The sequence below is a fragment of the Salmo trutta genome, chromosome 3, assembly GCF_901001165.1.
Source record: "Salmo trutta chromosome 3, fSalTru1.1, whole genome shotgun sequence".
NCBI lineage: Eukaryota > Metazoa > Chordata > Actinopteri > Salmoniformes > Salmonidae > Salmo > Salmo trutta.
In genome coordinates, this window is record NC_042959.1 from 32,440,665 (window position 1) to 32,457,599 (window position 16,935).

The 16,935-nt window shown below is 40.9% G+C and overlaps 2 protein-coding genes across 2 annotated transcripts; both read right to left on the reverse strand.

The window, feature by feature from the left end:
* Positions 1 to 446: 446 nt before the first annotated feature.
* On the reverse strand, positions 447 to 4,314 carry LOC115173139 (transmembrane protein 35A-like). Its single transcript, XM_029731075.1, has 2 exons — positions 4,077 to 4,314; positions 447 to 1,916 (listed from the first exon to the last, which is right to left on the reverse strand). The coding sequence occupies exons 1-2, from the start codon at positions 4,194 to 4,196 to the stop codon at positions 1,554 to 1,556; spliced, it is 483 nt and encodes a 160-aa protein (XP_029586935.1). The 5' UTR covers positions 4,197 to 4,314; the 3' UTR covers positions 447 to 1,553.
* A 1,017-nt stretch (positions 4,315 to 5,331) lies between these two features.
* On the reverse strand, positions 5,332 to 14,035 carry arl13a (ADP-ribosylation factor-like 13A). The gene is made up of 10 exons (XM_029731083.1): positions 13,855 to 14,035; positions 9,867 to 9,989; positions 9,675 to 9,745; positions 9,308 to 9,557; positions 8,914 to 9,019; positions 8,412 to 8,620; positions 6,614 to 6,719; positions 5,895 to 6,171; positions 5,630 to 5,737; positions 5,332 to 5,535 (listed from the first exon to the last, which is right to left on the reverse strand). Exons 1-10 carry the CDS (start codon positions 13,872 to 13,874, stop codon positions 5,480 to 5,482), a joined length of 1,326 nt encoding a protein of 441 aa, XP_029586943.1. The 5' UTR covers positions 13,875 to 14,035; the 3' UTR covers positions 5,332 to 5,479.
* Positions 14,036 to 16,935: the final 2,900 nt, after the last annotated feature.

Consider the following 16,935-nt stretch of genomic DNA (forward strand, 5'->3'; position numbering starts at 1 on the left):
CCTTGTTATTGCGAGCTTCAACAAATTCAAATCCCTTAGTCTTTTCAACCTCCTCTCTCTTTCCCTAAAACTCACCTCACTTAGCCAATTACCCGACTCCTGAAAATATTAATCTTTTCTAAGCCAAAATCTCTTTTTAGCCTCCTCGAGAGACACGCTAAGCCCTATACGTCCTCCACTTCAAACTCGACCCATCTGCCAGTTCGCTTTCCTTCCTACATGCATAAACTGATGATGTGAAGGTATTGATTTATATACATAGTTGTGTGTAGTAGGCTCATTCACTTCAAGGATCCAAGTTCAGGTAGGCTACTCTACATTTGCAATAAACTGAATGCAAATCCAAGCGTTCATTGTTCTTTTTACACACTTTATGTTTGGAATGTTTTGTAAATAACTGTTTGAACTGAATGAAAACGATACACAATGAACACATAGCTTGGAGATCCGCTTGTACATTTTTTTTATTTAGCTCATCTTGTTTTACAGAAGTATTGTGAATGTTAAAGACCAACTGAACAACTGCTCATCTGACTGAAACTTCCCTTTATCTAGTCATCATTACTGAAGGTAGCACCACTTATATATGAATCATGTACATTTACATTACAAGAAGAATCCAGTGGTAATGTTAATACTCATACGAATACTTATCTAATATAGTAATTCAGCAGAATACTGTTAAAAAAATCAAAGCGCAAAATAGACTCACAGATAAACGTAAGCCTTTGTTGTCACTGGATGTAAAGAGAGACAGTCCTTTATTAAGAGACAAATATCAAGTCCTTTATTGGACATGTCATTTGACACAGCATTTGACAAAGTAGCTGGACTACTGACTGTGTTCCAGAGACATAGAGACAGCACTAGGCTAGCAACCATGGACATATTATGTATGTGCATAATTGCTATCAAAATGCCGTCCAATAGGTCTTGACTCCACATGGGTTCTTGAACAAAAGTGTTGGGCCCAACCAAGTGATTCATCAATTTGTGATGAGCGAAAGACTTGTCATTTGACTATTCAATTTTTCTTTGGGGAAAAGGGGTACATTTTCATGCATAGGAATACTTACAAGAAAATCGAATCATAAAAGCTTTAACGAAAGTAATCTGAATTCACTGAAATGATTCTTATTTTACAAATACCAATGGAAATGTGTGATACTGTGTATTATATTTAAATAAATGTGAGTCAATGTTCACCAACAATATATCTGGAACAGTGGTGATAGGATATGAGTTTGTTTTAAACCATTTAATATGAACCATGCTTAATTGTTGTAAAAATAACAATTGAATTCAAGGGATATCATTAGCTTCCTAGCTAAAATGTAAAAAATAGAAAAGTACCAATCTTCAATAGCAGAAAACATTAGCAGTCTCAAAGCCAACAAAGTCACTCAAATTAGTATTTGTTTCAAAAAGAAACATAAAAATATCACTTGTTAATAGCGACTGCGTTTCTTTTGAATCAGAATTGCTACAATCCAAAGAAACGCACAAGGTTCCATTTTGCTGTTGCTCTGCCCAGACTAGACGATTGGGCTGGATTAGGATTGCTTGACTTTGTTCTTTTCCTGGACATTGATGTGTTCTTCCCTGCTCTCCTCCCTCTCGGGCGGGTCCTCACTCTGGCGGGCAATGAGCAGTCGGCAGGTGAGCAGAATACCAAAGACCAGAGCATGAGCGTATCGTTTCAGGGGGTCTCCTACTAGCTGGTGGAAGAAAAGGACCGCCAGCATGACCAGCAAGAGCAGGAAGTTAGCCACATCCTTGGGTCTCCCTGGCACCAATGTCAGAACCACACCACAGCCCACCTCTAGTGAGCCAATGATCTTACGGAGCAGCACCGAACTGATACCCATCTTCTTTAGACCTGGCAAGGCCTTTGCGTAGCTTTTGTATGCCCTTTTCTAAAGAAAAAACGTGAGAGAGAACATTTCAGCATTAATTTTCATAGATATCAAAGAGAGAACTTGCTCATTATTAGTGGTATACTATAGGCTACAGTATATACTTTCTCCGATTTGTAGAACCTGTAAAGAAGTTCCAGTTCTACATCAAAAGTTGGAGTGAGACGATACATTTAATGTCTTAATAGAAATTACTGATTGCCTCTTATCCGCTCATCGTCCCCTTATGCCATAGTTTGTACATCAATTGTCAGTAGAAACCACATTTGTTTAAGCAAGTCAGCCATATCAGCTATGTTTTTTAAAGGCAGTAAATGAGGCTGAATGAACTGTTTCGCTGCCAGACAAGGCTCCGCTGATAGCCAGGTGTAGCAGTGGTAAGGATTCACTCCATGGTCCTGAAAAGAAAGCTCTACTGTTGGGACAGCTTTATGGAGGCCCCATCAATTTGTGGGCACCGTTCGTCACCGTTATAGTGCAATTCATGTTTTGTTTAGTGTTGTGTAGTGTCTTTGCTGGCATGCATCTAAACATTGTTTTGTTGTTGTTGAGGTTGCCCCACCAAGATGTACATGCTAAAATCGCCACTGACACTGACAGATGTTTTTCTGTTGTTTTTCACAAAATAGTCTAACTATAGGGTTTAAGAGTTATACTCGTAAGTAGCCTATGCGAGCACCACCAAAACCACTGTCCTTGATATCGGCCTATTACTTAAAATATTCAATCGTTGGGGCCTCCTGAGTGGTGCAGCGGTCTAAGGCACTGCATCGCACTGCTAGAGGTATCACTACAGATCCGGGTTCGATCCCGGGCTGTTTCGCTGCCGGCCGCGACCGGGAGACCCATGAGACGGCACACAATTGGCCCAGTTTCGTCCGGGTTAGGGGAGGGTTTGGCTGGTCGGGATGTCCTTGTCCCATCGCGCTCTAGCGACTACTGTGGCGGGCCGGGCACATGCACGCTGACAAGGTTGCCAGATCGGATGCACATTGGTGCGGCTGGCTTCCTGGTTAAGCGAGCAGTGTCAAGAAGCCATGCGGCTTGGCGGCGTCAGGTTTTGGAGGACGCATGGCTCTCGACCTTCGCCTCTCCCTAGTCCGTACTGGGACAAGACTGTAACTACCAATTGGATATCACTAAATTGGGGAGAAAATGGGGTAAAAAGTACAAAAATAAATAAATAATAATAAAACTCAATGACCAAAATATAGGGTAATGAAGGGGCCTATTCGCCATATAATAAGAATTACGTTAGAACATATATGAATGACGAGAAGAGCACAGATGAGCATTAACATCATTGGTAGGGAGAGACTCAACATCAGCCCCACACCGGCAGGTGCACCCCTAGCTGATTAAACTCAACTCCACGATTTGCAATGGGGTTGAGTGGGGGCTAGTGTCGGCGGACTGGAGCTCCGACATCACATAAACGGACGTTTTTAACAAAAACGACTCATTTCAGCAGCCAAAGAATAGCTCGCAATTACACAGAACAATGTCGTGATGTCGGAGCTCCAGACCGCCCACAGTAGCCGCCGCTCAACTCCATCGTAAAGAGTTTAATCGAATCGTCAGCTTGTGAATCCCAGATTTTGACTGTAGAATTTGTTCGAATACGCTGCCAAGGCTAAAATGTACCTTCAAATACCGTTTTTACGTCATCTTTGGCTAATAATAACAAATAATTCGCCATAAAACACTACTGAACAAATGTGTAGGCTACTGTTAGCCTATATCCTAGTCTTATCTCATTTCAAACAAACAGGCCTATTTACTGTAGCCTGTAGCCAATTCATTCGATTTCAATTATGTGGGCTTATCTGAAATGCCTAATGGTAATATTTTGTTTTCTGTCACAAAAGTCATGTTTTTCTATCGTCAGACTTCAATAAATAATTTAGTCTATTATAGGCTATATAATAATGCAGCAGGTACCATCATGTTCTTGCTTGCTTGCTTAAATTCATTCCCACGATTGAAACAAAACATACAATCAAATGATATGGATCAGTTAGATATAATGTGCTATTTTATTTCATGATCCAAATGTGGGTCAGCGGCGCATAGCACATTAGAGCCTGAGAGCGTAAATAGCCAGAACAATGGCTTTCGCTTCCAGCTGCAGATGCGGTTTGATGCTAAAGGTTTACTTACCATCTCACTGTAAGCATCTTTGCTTAATCTTGGTGTGAGCTTTATAGTGCCCATGAAGACGAAAAAAAGGCCAAGAGCGAAAGAGAGGGCCACAATTGTTATCGTCCTCGGTGAAGCCATCTTCAGTGTTGTGTGTCCCGGTCCCCCCACCAACCTGTGTCTCCGCGCGGCCGCTATTTAGCGCAGGCCTATTCACTGAAACAACTGGCTGTAATGTATTCTCTCCTGTGAAGATGCTGAGGGGGGTGGGCTTCTCGAAGAGCGACAAAAATGGCGAAAGTTAATTTGTACACAGGGTCCAAGGTCCAAATGCCCAATTATGGAGCCCATACCAAGCAATATTATCAGCTTATATGTAATATAATTACAAAAATATAGGCGAATATATTACGAATGGATATTATTTGAACATAGTCCAACAAGAAAACCTTTTTTTTTTATCAGAGTTTCTTTTCCAGCATGCATAAGTAAATAATAGCTAATACCGAATGAAATAGGAAACATGCTTCCATATGGCTGAATTTTAGTTTGGGCTTAACCTATTGTTTGAACTGTTTTTGAATCTGGGTCAAGCAACAGAGCATTATCATCTTCAAGGTGAACAAACACAAGCACACTTCCAGGCATATGGTAAATTGTAAAGGAAGCACGCGATTGTTTATTGTACATTTCAGTTTTGTATTTGTTCTTTCTTCAAATTGACCTGGTGGTGTTCTCTCTTAAAATTCTATTTTTCCTTTCACTGACCATTTTTTGTTGTTAAAAAACAGCTTCTGTGAGACATTTTTCAAACAGTCATAAAAAGCAAATGAACATTACAAAAGCATGTCACTTTTTCCATGAAAATTACAATATAAACAGATAAACTTTATTCATATTTATGAGGAGGGATTCAAATATTTTGGCCAGTACATTGATCATGTTTGTAAACAACTGTTTACTTATACTGCAGATAATTAAATAACCACTAATAAATAAATCTTTCATATAACATATTTTGGTAAGATAAAATAAACACACATTTCTCAGGGGGTGCATTGGCTTTGCAGTTCCTGCACAGTAGCAGCTAAGAAAAACATCCATCAAGTATTTTGAAATTGTCCTTCAAAAGCCGTTGAAAACTCCAGTTGTAATCCATAAATTAGAAATGTGAGGTAATAGAATGAAAAGGAGGTTGTGGAAGAGTTGCAGGGCATGTCTCCCTCTGTCAATCAGTCAGTCAGGTAGCTGTCTGGGTGGGTGGGTGGGTGGGTGGGTGGGTGGGTGGTTTGCAGGGAAGAGGCTGGGGGTGAGTCACTAAGGCGTCTCAGCGTGTTCATAAATCACTGGAGTGCTGCCCTTGCCAGGATAGCAGACTGCGTCATCACACACTGGACCCAGGACTCTCTCTCAGCCCTCTCCTCTCACTGGCCCTGATCATGTCGCTCTTTCAGAGCCAAAATGGCTTTTCGGTAAAGATCTATCAAGAAACAGGGAAATCACATATCTCAGACAGAGTCTCATTTTGGCGTTGCATTTCAGTGTGAGTTAAAAAGGAGAGACTGGGGGCTCACCAAAGGTCGCGGAGAGGTCAACTGGCTGGGAGTACGCTGCTGGCATCTTCTCAGAGTTTATCCTGTTCTTTTTCACTTTCACCCCTTTTTTCTTCTTCTTCTTGTCCCCTTTATCAACAGATGAGAAAATGTGAGCGTTATCAACTCAGATGCGCATTTCAATATTCAAAAGTACTAATAACATGTTGTAACCTGTTAATAAATGATAAAACCTGCTCCAAGACATTGGAGACAGATTGTTGTGTTGCTTGAGGAGCACAGCTACCTTTATTTGAGTTGTCTTTGTCTTCGTTGTCAACAGATTCTGGGAGCTCTTGGGTCTCTTCCTTCACTTTGGCTTTACGTTTCAGCTTCCTTCGTTTCGGAGGTATTAGGGGACTGTTGGCCTTCTCTTTCTGCACGCTGTGTTCCGGGTCCGCCTCTGTGCCACCTTCCTCCCCCTCCTCCTCCTCCGCATTCTCTCCTTCGCTTTTCTCTTCTGTGTCCTTAATCTTCACCTGTTGTTTCTTGTTTTTATTAAGCCTCTTTTTCAGAGTGCTCTCCTACAATAAACAAGGATTTTTCAGAGTGCTCTCCTACAATAAACAAGGATTTTTCAGAGTGCTCTCCTACAATAAACAAGGATTTTTCAGAGTGCTCTCCTACAATAAACAAGGATTTTTCAGAGTGCTCTCCTACAATAAACAAGGATTTTTCAGAGTGCTCTCCTACAATAAACAAGGATTTTTCAGAGTGCTCTCCTACAATAAACAAGGATTTTTCAGAGTGCTCTCCTACAATAAACAAGGATTTTTCAGAGTGCTCTCCTACAATAAACAAGGATTTTCAGGTGACATATTCCAGCAATGAAAATTAATGTGCATATCCAGATGTACTAAAACTAGTAGATTGCTTTACTACAAATAATAAATTAGAATCTTATCAAGATGAAACGGATCTACAACTAAAGATTATCAGTTGATTTGTACATTTCAATGTCTTTACCTTTTTCAAGATGTTTCGAATGGGTTGTAGTGAGGGGGTCTTGGGTCTGCGGTCCTTTTCTTGAGGGCTTTGTACTTTGCGAAGGTCATTTTTGCTGGCACGGATTCTACACAGAGACATTTCACATGAGAAAGGGTCCATGCCATGATGCTAACATAGGCCATGTCTTTGAAATAGTTCATGGATACATATTCTGTGAATGCTGTCAACACATTGGCCAAGACAGATGATATTCTGGGAGTCTAACTGAAGGCAAATCCCACTGGGCACACCATGTCATTTCAACGTGGAAATGTGGATAATAATTGGTTGAGAAGTTGATCAATGAGATATTTCAACTTTTATTCACCGACTCAAATAGACAGACAGAAGTTTGTTGAATTCCCAATGTGTTATCACTATGCTTTCAACCATCTAAAAGGACAACAACGTTAAAATGGAAATACAATGTCAGACATTTTGTATTTATACAACAACTTAATGGGTTATCACTGTGCTTTATCTAATAGCAGAACCAAATGGATTGCAGTTGAGATTACATTAAAAGTACATAGTGCAAGTGATCAATGTTGTTCAAGATTCTGCGCAGATTATTACAGCAATTGTGAAGATCTCCACAGACCTGCGAGCTTTGCAAGCTATCTTGAACTTGCACGCTTTCTATGATTACATAAGAAGACATTTATAGTTCCAGTAACCTCAACATTTGTCCATGGAAGTGTTACTTATTTTAAGGTTGAATAAATACGGTTGCATTAGTTTGTAAGATAGCCTTTACTTTAGGCTATTTACTGTACTACGAAAAGATTATTGATTTGTGTTTGGTTGACATTGCAACCAAATGTCAACATTTAAAGGGTATGCTTGGATAATTTCATTTGAGCCACTGGCTTAATCCTATTATTTTACTTGTATTTTTGGTTTATTTGGAGACGTGAATCCAACATATAACTTGTTTACTTGTCTGGAAATCTACCAATCCTCCATCGTTAACACAATGGAAAGGTCAAATGCTTTATTATCTAAACGTTGAAAGTGTGTGGGCGACGGAGAGAAACAAAATGGTGCAGTTTGAGGCCATGTGGCAAAGAGTGATAGGGCCACTGGAGATGGGGGTGTGAGCAGGTGGGTCTGGGCAGGGGCGATGTTGTGGATGTTTGTGTAAGTCTGTATGTTGTCATTTGTATGTATATGTTTTGTATTGTAAAACAAAAAATCATAAATAAAATCTTTGAGCTATTGTTTAATAAAATATTGAACAATAGCTGTTGATGACTTTGCAAATGCTATATAGGCTTAAATAGTATAACTGATGAAGTTTTACCTAATAAGTATGGTTTCATTTCATTTGCTCTGTTAAACCTACCCTTTGGAATGACTTCAATAGCAACAGTGAATATATTTAGTTGTTAAGGGATCTCTCAATAATCATTCTCACGATAGCACATTGGTAGTAGTCAGTGACAAATATCAAAGCTGGGCTTAGTTAAAACTCTGGATGGGAAACCAAATGTATAGCTTTAGATCAACTCTCCAGTAGGAGGTGCTGCCATTTAAAAATAAATAGTGTATAGGACATTGAAGATCTGACATTGTTTCAAAGGTACAAATTCAACATATTTTATACAGGGTGTGTCTATCTTGAAAATTGTATTGTAACCTGAAATTTCACACTCAAAATAACAGTTTCCATTGATTACTTTTTAAAAATCCACGTCACAATACGTTGACAAATTACGTTGAAACAAAGTTGATTCAACCACTTTGTGCCAATTGGGATAGTTATGGTCGCTCTTACCTTTCCTCTTTGGGCTTGCGGCTCCTCTCTATCTTCCCACGCCTGTCCCTCTCATCTGGTGCTAGAGGCCTCCTGTCCCTGATGTCCCTGATTATGCGAGAACAGAGTTCTGGGTAATCCAGACTGACAGCACGCAGAAGCCAGTGAAGACCCCGCAGTGTCTTCCTGTCTGTCCACCTCCGCAGGTCCATTAAGGCTGAGCAAGGCTCCTAGAGCGAAAAGGCACAACATAATCAAATCTATGTAGCCTACATGTATTTCTGTCTGTCTATGTATCTATCTGTCTCTTGAACATAATAAACATAATCTGTCTGTCTGTTTGCCTGGCTGTCAGTTTGTCTGGCTGTCTGGCTGTCCTGCTGTCTGGCTGTCTGTCTGGCTGTCTGACTATCTGGCGGTCTGTCTGGCTCTTCTGTCTGGCTGTCTGTTTGGCTGGCTCTTCTGTCTGGCTGTCTGGCTGTCTAGTTGTGTGGAGAGTGGTGTGTGTGAGAACTAGACTCACAATGTGGCACAGAGAGCGGCTCTGGTTCACCAGTCTCTCCAGAGACAGGAGCTCAATTATCTCACTTCCCAGCAGGGCATTCATCTTGTCTTGCTTGTTGGCCAACCTAAAACACAACACAGTTTATTCATTGGATTCAAAAAATGAAAATACTACACTCAAAGCACTAATCAGTTTCGCTACTGTCCTTCCTTGCCCACTGTACATGGCAACACTAAGGTTTTAATGTAGGTAGTATAGATTATCTGTCACTTTGTCCTGTACATCTCATCGAATATTGTATAACATACTTATAAACTAGAAATATAACAAATATAACTTTACTTTTTATTTTAACGTTGATCAAGTATTCTATTCACATAAACTCAAACTTGATATAAGAATTAGTCCTTACACCAGTAGTGGTTTTCCCGCCACTCTAGGCTGCTTCAGCAGGTCCGTCAGAAGTTCCTTGACCTCTTTAATCCTCTGCCGGTCACTGGAGTCCACCACAAAGATGAACCCATGGACCTCCCCATAGAGATCCCTCCAGGACCCCCGCACCTCCGGGGCCCCACCGATGTCCAGCAGGGTGACCAGGAAGTTCTCCACTCTCAGCTCCGTGCGGACACACCCATGTGTTGGACCCACGTCCACCGGGGGCACTGCAGACAGCGAGAATAGTTTCAAGAGGACCTCAGTCAGCCATACGCAGATTTCTGTGAAATGTCTACCGCATGGTTACTGTTAATTGCTTTGTATTGAAGTCACTGTTACATTACCTCTTAACATCCCCCTGACAGTGGATGTTTTTCCTGCTTTATCAAGACCGACTACGAGTACATTGACTTTCCTGTGTGAAAATACGAGATATGGGGCTGGGGTTAGCATATGGAGCAATTTAAGTCAGAGTATTTGTAATCGCAAGTGACTGAGGGACTGTGTTAATCCATTTGAGAGAAAGTCATTCTTACCTGATGGGTTGCTGGATTTTGGAGACCCAGCTGCAGCAGTTGGTTATCAGGTTGAACATGTTCAGTTGTGGTGAAACAGAGCAAGGTGCGCACAGCGGCAACCATCTTCTCCTCAGTCCCCACCTGAAAGAAGGGCTCATTATGACACAGGGCCGACGTGCAAACCATAGACTTACAGGACGACCGGTGCTAAGTCAGCTGAGGTAACATAGGCTACTGTCAGGTGATCAGGGCAAATAAATCCCTGAAGACTTCAGAGCCATTTAGATCTTAAATGTAAAAGTCGATAATTTCTTTACTGTTTGAAATCTTTTTGACAATGGTTAATATTATCTGTGTGACTATATAAACTGCACTCTTAGAAAAAAATACGCTTTGTTGAACGTCAAATGGTTCTTCGGCTGTCCCCATAGGGGAACCCTTTGAAGAACCCTTTTTGGTTCCAGGTAGAACCATTTTGGGTTCCATTAGGCCCTTTCCACAGAGGGTTCTACATGGAACCCAAAAGGGTTCTCCCTGGAAACAAAAAGGGTTCTTCTATGGGGACAGCCAAAGAACCCTTTTGGAACCCTTTTTTCTAAGAGCGTGGGTTATAGTACCGGGCTAAACTAGGTAACATTGTTTGTACCCACAGTGCCTTCCTATCCCTTTCGGGATACACTATTCATTGGGTCTGTGCATTACCTGCTTACTGTATATCCTTTTTTCTATCCCAATAAACTGTCCATAAACTTCTCCATCGGTTTCCACCATGGGGTTTGTTTTATTGTTTTACAATGCACAGCATAAATGAATATAGACTCAACTACATGTTATGGAACTATGTGGCTGACCTGGCTGGCACAGTCTGATTGTCTGATCACATTAAAACACGGTAGCCTACCAGTTGTCTCACAAATCTTTGTACCTGTGTGCAGTCTGCCACAGTCGGGTTCTACACAAACAGCAGGTGTGTGTGTCTGTCCGTCTGCGGTGTGCTAAATAAATCCAGCAGATCTCAGCTCTCTGCCCTCTGTATCTGCTCAATCTCCATAAGCTGCCTAAACCCAGACTAGTCAGGTAGAACATAAACTAGCAACAAGACTTCAAACTACAGCAGGGTTATCCAACTGGCGGGACGCGGGCAAAACTTGTAAAAAAAATAAATAAAAAAAATAATACACACACACGTATATACACAGTTGAAGTCAGAAGTTTACATGCACCTTAGCCAAATACATTTCAACTCAGTTTTTCACAATTCCTGACATTTAATCCTAGTAAAAACTGTCTTAGGTCAGTTAGGATCACCCCTTTATTTTAACAATGTGAAATGTCAGAATAATAGAAGAGAGAATTACATATTTCAGCTTTTATTTCTTTCATCACATTCCCAGTGGGTCAGAAGTTTACATACACGCAATTAGTATTTGGTAACATTGCCTTTAAACTGCTTAACTTGGGTCAAACGCTTTGGGTAGCCTTCCACAAGCTTCCATCAATAAGTTGGGTGAATTTTGGCCCATTCCTCCTGACAGAGCTGGTGTAACTGAGTCAGGTTTGTAGGCCTCCTTGCTCGCACACGGTTTTTCAGTTCTGCCCACAAATTTTCTATAGGATTGAGGTCAGGGCTTTGTGATGGCCACTCCAATACCTTGATTTTGTTTTCCTTAAGCCATTTTGCCACAACTTTGGAAGTATGCTTGGGGTTATTGTCCATTTGGAAGACCCATTTGCAACCGAGCTTTAACTTCCTGACTGATGTCTTAAGATGTTGCTTCAATATATCCACATAATTTTCCATCCTCATGGTGCCATCTATTTTGTGCACCAGTCCCTCCTGCAGCAAAGCACCCCCACAACATGATGCTGCCACCCCTGTGCTTGGCGGTTGGGATGGTGTTCTTCGGCTTGCAAGCCTCCCCCTTTTTCCTCCAAACATAACGATGGTCATTATGGCCAAACAGTTCTATTTTTGTTTCATCAGACCAGAGGACATTTCTCCAAAAAGTACGATCTTTGTCCCCATGTGCAGTTGCAAACCGTAGTCTGGCTTTTTTTATGGCAGTTTTGGAGCAGTGGCTTCTTCTTTGCTGAGCGGCATTTCAGGTTATGTCGATATAGGACTTGTTTTACTGTGGATATAGATACTTTTGTACCTGTTTCCTCCAGTATGTTCACAAGGTCCTTTGCTGTTGTTCTGGGATTGATTTGCACTTTTCACACCAAAGTACGTTCATCTCTAGGAGACAGAACGCATATCCTTCCTGAGCGGTATGACGGCTGTGTGGTCCCATGGTGTTTATACTTGCGTACTATTGTTTGTAATGATGAACGTGGTACCTTCAGGCATTTGGAAATTGCTCCCAAGGATGAACCAGACTTGGCTGATTTCTTTTGATTTTCCCATGATGTCAAGCAAAGAGGCACTGAGTTTGAAGGTAGGCCTTGAAATACATCCACAGGTACACCTCCAATTGACTCATATGATGCCAATTAGCCTATCAGAAGCTTATAAAGCCATGACATAATTTTCTGGAATTTTCCAAGCTGTTTAAAGGCACAGTCAACTTAGTGTATGTAAACTTCTGACCCACTGGAATTGGGATACTTTGAATTATAAGTGAAATAATCTGTCTGTAAACAATTGTTGGAAAAATTACTTGTGTCATGCACAAAGTAGATGTCCTAACCGACTTGCCAAAACTTTAGTTTGTAACAAGAAATTTGTGGAGTGGTTGAAAAACGAGTTTTAATGATTCCAACCTAAGTGTATGTAAACTTCCGACTTCAACTGTATATACAATCTAATTTTGGAAATCTGTTACTAAGTATTACCACGCGTAATAGAGAGATTTGATTGTACACAAATGTAAGCATGGTTTGAAATGATTATGTTTTAGTCAAGTATTACATCTGTGGTCAATTTACAGTCTTCAAATGACGTGTGATTGTGGGTGTGTTCATAAATTCAGTGCACTCCGGCGTTCGTAGATTCAGAGCGCTGTCAGATTGTCCGTTCTTAAATTCAGAGCGTTTCACTCTCGAGGCGTTCAGAGCCACAGTAGGGTTGATCCGAGCGTTTTGTCACAACGGCAGTCAAGCACCCAAGCTGACTGGCTAAAGTTGGCTAGCTACTTCCAGTCACAAATGAGAAAACAACTCACTCTGTCATTTTACTCGCCCTAGCATAGCTGGTTAGGCTGATTTCATGATATCTAGAGCGTTGTGGTGACTGTAACTGTGCTGCTGGCAACAATTTCATACTTTTTTTGCCGTCGTTTACTGACACCGGTCATATTCAACGGGTGTTGCACATTGGGAAATTCGTCAGTTATTCTGCACTCTGGCTCATTCAGACAGAGTCCTCTGAAATCGGAGTAGATCGCCAGAGTGAATTTATGTTTCCCGGCCCCTCGACCATCCGCGCAAGAAAAAAAAATCGGCCCAACGTTGATGATCCCTTACCTACAGAATAGATTTTCAATAATCATATTGATACGGTTTCGGGTGTCAGGTGAATTATTTATTTAATACATATTTTCGTCTCTATACAAATTCCAATGTAGCAATAAAAGGCTATTTAAGTTCAGACATTTAGACCATACAATTGCAAATTAAGCACTTTGCCAGAATAAAGTAAAAGAAAACTCTGACTGGAATAAAACACGTTACTGACTGCAATGATGAATATTGATATGGTTGAATCTGATGAGAGTGTGCTTTATTAGTTTACAGTGATAACCATGTGTACAACCTTTTAATGTAAACAATGTGCAGCAGCCTAAATGCATTGCCCATCATAGAAATTATGCAAAGCCGTAGTAGTCCATGACAAAATATCCAATTCACACACAGCATTGTTCACTCAAAAAGCCGTTCATATTACTTGTTTAATCCCACAAGTAGAACACTTTCACGACTGTTCTCAGGGGTAAGTCTATGACAATAGAAGCCACGTGAAATGATAGATAGAATATAAATAAAATGAAAATCTCAGCATACTTACAGTAGGATGTCAGTGTCCATACGTTTGTTTGAGTGTGTTTCTCTTGTGGCATCTTGTATGTGCCAGATAACTAATCAGGGCTCAATAATTCCACTAATCCTGTGGTCACCTCATGTAGGTGATGCAACCTGGGAAAGACAGTGGTAACCTGTCCACCAATCATTCGGGTGTTTGTTAGATCTGCCTTCAACCGGATAGGTTGCTCTACTGTAAAGGTCCAATGCAGCCGTTTTTATCTGAATATCAAATAATTTCTGGGTAACAATTAAGCACCTTACTGTGATTGTTTTCAATTAAAAGAGTTCAAAATAAACAAAAATAGATTCTTAGTAAAGAAACATTTCTCAAGCAAGAATTTTGCTAGGACTTTCTGGATTTATTCTGAGTGAGTAGGGGAAAACTGAGAACTAGCTGTAATTGGCAGAGAGGTTTGGAAGTCTCTTTCTTATTGGTCTATTAACAAATGTACGCCAATGGTGATGTCACCAGGCAGGCCAAAACTCCATCCCAGCAAAACATGCTGGAATTTCAGGCTGTCTTTTCAAACAGCTCTTATGCTAAAAGGGTATTATGATAATTTTCACAATATTATTCCAACCACATAGGGTGGAAATATTTATACAATTAATCACGTTTTTGACTGCATTGTGATTTACCTTGGCCAGATTAGGACACTTGCTCATGGCCAATTCTAACAAAGATGTCTAATGATGTGATTTTTGTGACATCTAGTAGTGATACATACCCTTCCTTTAACAATGGAAGAGAGAAATCCAGATTACTGCTACTACCAGAATCCTCTCACATTTAATTGAGTTCAATTTGACCTATGATCACTTGTGATGTCCATAGTGAGTGGATAGAGAGGTGGTATTTTTACACTGATGGAAATCAAAATCGATAAACATGCAGTATGAGGCAAATGTAAGTATGTTTCATTTTTTTGTATGGCTATTATTGCTGCCTTTTAACATTGTAACATCTTTACCAGTTGATACATTATCACAATGGCCACTAGATGGCCTCAATTTCTATGGAACCATTCGCATAATGGGGGCTGTGATTACGTCACGGTGTGTGGTTTTGCTAAACAAGAGCTGACATAGGGAGGAAAGAATTTGCCCTGCAGTCTGTCTACTCATGACAAAAAAATAAATAATAATCCCCAAGCGAACCTTCTTAACGACCCACAACAATACTAACGTATAAAAGAAAATGGTAATTTTAGAAACAGTTAGTCCCAGTACAGTCAGTATGCAAAATACAAAGTAAAATCGGAGAGATTTGCTCACTTCAACTGTTTTCCGTAACAAGGATAACATATCCTGGAACTGCCCTTTGTGTACACCCTTCATCTCGTTAAGTCATTACCCCAGTGTCCAATCAGGCATGGGCTTCATCTGCTGACTAGACTCATCCGAGGCTCTGACCACTGCGTCAGCTGGCAATGACACACACATAGACACACATACACACACACACATACATACACACACACACACACATACACACACACACACAACACACACACATACACAGCAGCAGAAGCAGCAGCAGCAAAGGCTTAGCACAAAATTCTTATGCCCTGCCTCATATACCCATGGCCCCACGTACCTAACGTCTCTGAGAGACCTGACAGCTGAATTTATGTCTGAGGGTCATGTTCCCTCTGAAGTCTCTCTGCTTTCGTTTAGAATGATCTATTAACTAGGGCTACAGAATGTTACAACGGAATAGTACACAATTGAACATCTATATGACTCTGATGACTGTTGGACTTACTGTTTCAAACTGATTTAATTCGTTTGAATCCGAGCCTTAAATGTCTTCAGCTTTTTGTTCAATGACGGAATAGGGAGTATGTGTGTACATACAGGGTGGGGTCCTAAAGACCTGTTAGGCCACTAATGACAGGGCCTTGGTTCTACACTGCCGCCTTCCTTCCAGAAAGTAAACAACCGCTACGGTTTGCAGCCACTGACCCGCAGCGCTGTCTCGCCACACACATTAATTAATAATAGGAGGAGGGCCTCCAGCGGACATTCACAATGCAGCGCCCACATCACCGCCTGTCTGGGACCCATCTGGTTACACCGGGGGAGGGATTTTCATTTTGGGCTGAGCTATGGGTAACATTGTGCCTTTGAGCTATTATCGTACTGCTCTGGAAAAACATGAATGTTTAATCTGGGTTAGGGCTTTCATATGGAAAACAGTGCCCTGGGATCATAATACGAATTCAAAAATGAGATCGATTTATCCTCCAAACGAATGTTTTTAAAACAATCTACATAACAGTCTGTATTTTAAGTACTCTGTTGATGGGCACAACATCTTATTTCAAGCTTAGCGACAGTTTGAAATGACTGGCCAGATTGAAGTCAACATTAAATTAAAGGAACCACATTTGCACTGAGGAGCAAAAGCAAAAGGTGGTCAAAGGAAGCAGATGGGATCCCTCTCATAGGACTAGCACCAATTCTAATCATCCCTGTTTGCACAGTAGCCCGAGCAAACAGAAACCTGTTTCACTAGGTTCCATTCATTCTAAAGGATGTGATGTGGTTGGTAATTTGTTTACTAAAATGTAGTACCAAGTGTAAATGTAAACCAAATGCAACACTGTGTCAAGTCACGGAAATACAAATCCTACATTTTGGGGAATGAGCTAGCCTGGCCTTCCCACAGCTCATGTTGACATAGCAGCGTTCCACATAGCTCTGGTGCTGTAACAGGGCCAAGTCTGTCCTAGTGGTGGTGTGATAGCCTAAAAAGGGAAACAGGACAACTGATCTATCTGTGCTCCTGCCCTGCACAACACAGGCACTGCGAGAGAGAAGGTTGAGATGTACTGTATATAGCTGGCTGTAGTAGTGTTTCTAAGCTGTCATGATTTGTAGTAGCCCCACCTGCTTCAATAACCTTCTGAAAGTAATTGCCCAAGATGTCTACTTTTTTCTATTCTGTGCTTTTGTGATATCCCCACATTACCATTGGGTCTTTCGTTATAGTTTTTTAGGATCGAAAACAGTGATGGCACTCTTATTGAAAATAGTCGAGTATAAATAGGTTACAAGCATG

Coding starts and splice junctions, on each gene's coding strand:
- LOC115173139 (XM_029731075.1), bottom strand. CDS start 4,196: ATGGCTTCACCGAGGACGATAACAATTGTGGCCCTCTCTTTCGCTCTT. Junction 1,917..4,076: donor AAGATGCTTACAGTGAGATG/GTAAGTAAACCT, acceptor TTTTTTCTTTAG/AAAAGGGCATACAAAAGCTA.
- arl13a (XM_029731083.1), bottom strand. CDS start 13,874: ATGGACACTGACATCCTACT. Junction 9,558..9,674: donor TGTCAGGGGGATGTTAAGAG/GTAATGTAACAG, acceptor CGCTGTCTGCAG/TGCCCCCGGTGGACGTGGGT. Junction 5,738..5,894: donor CAAAGACAACTCAAATAAAG/GTAGCTGTGCTC, acceptor CTGTTGATAAAG/GGGACAAGAAGAAGAAGAAA.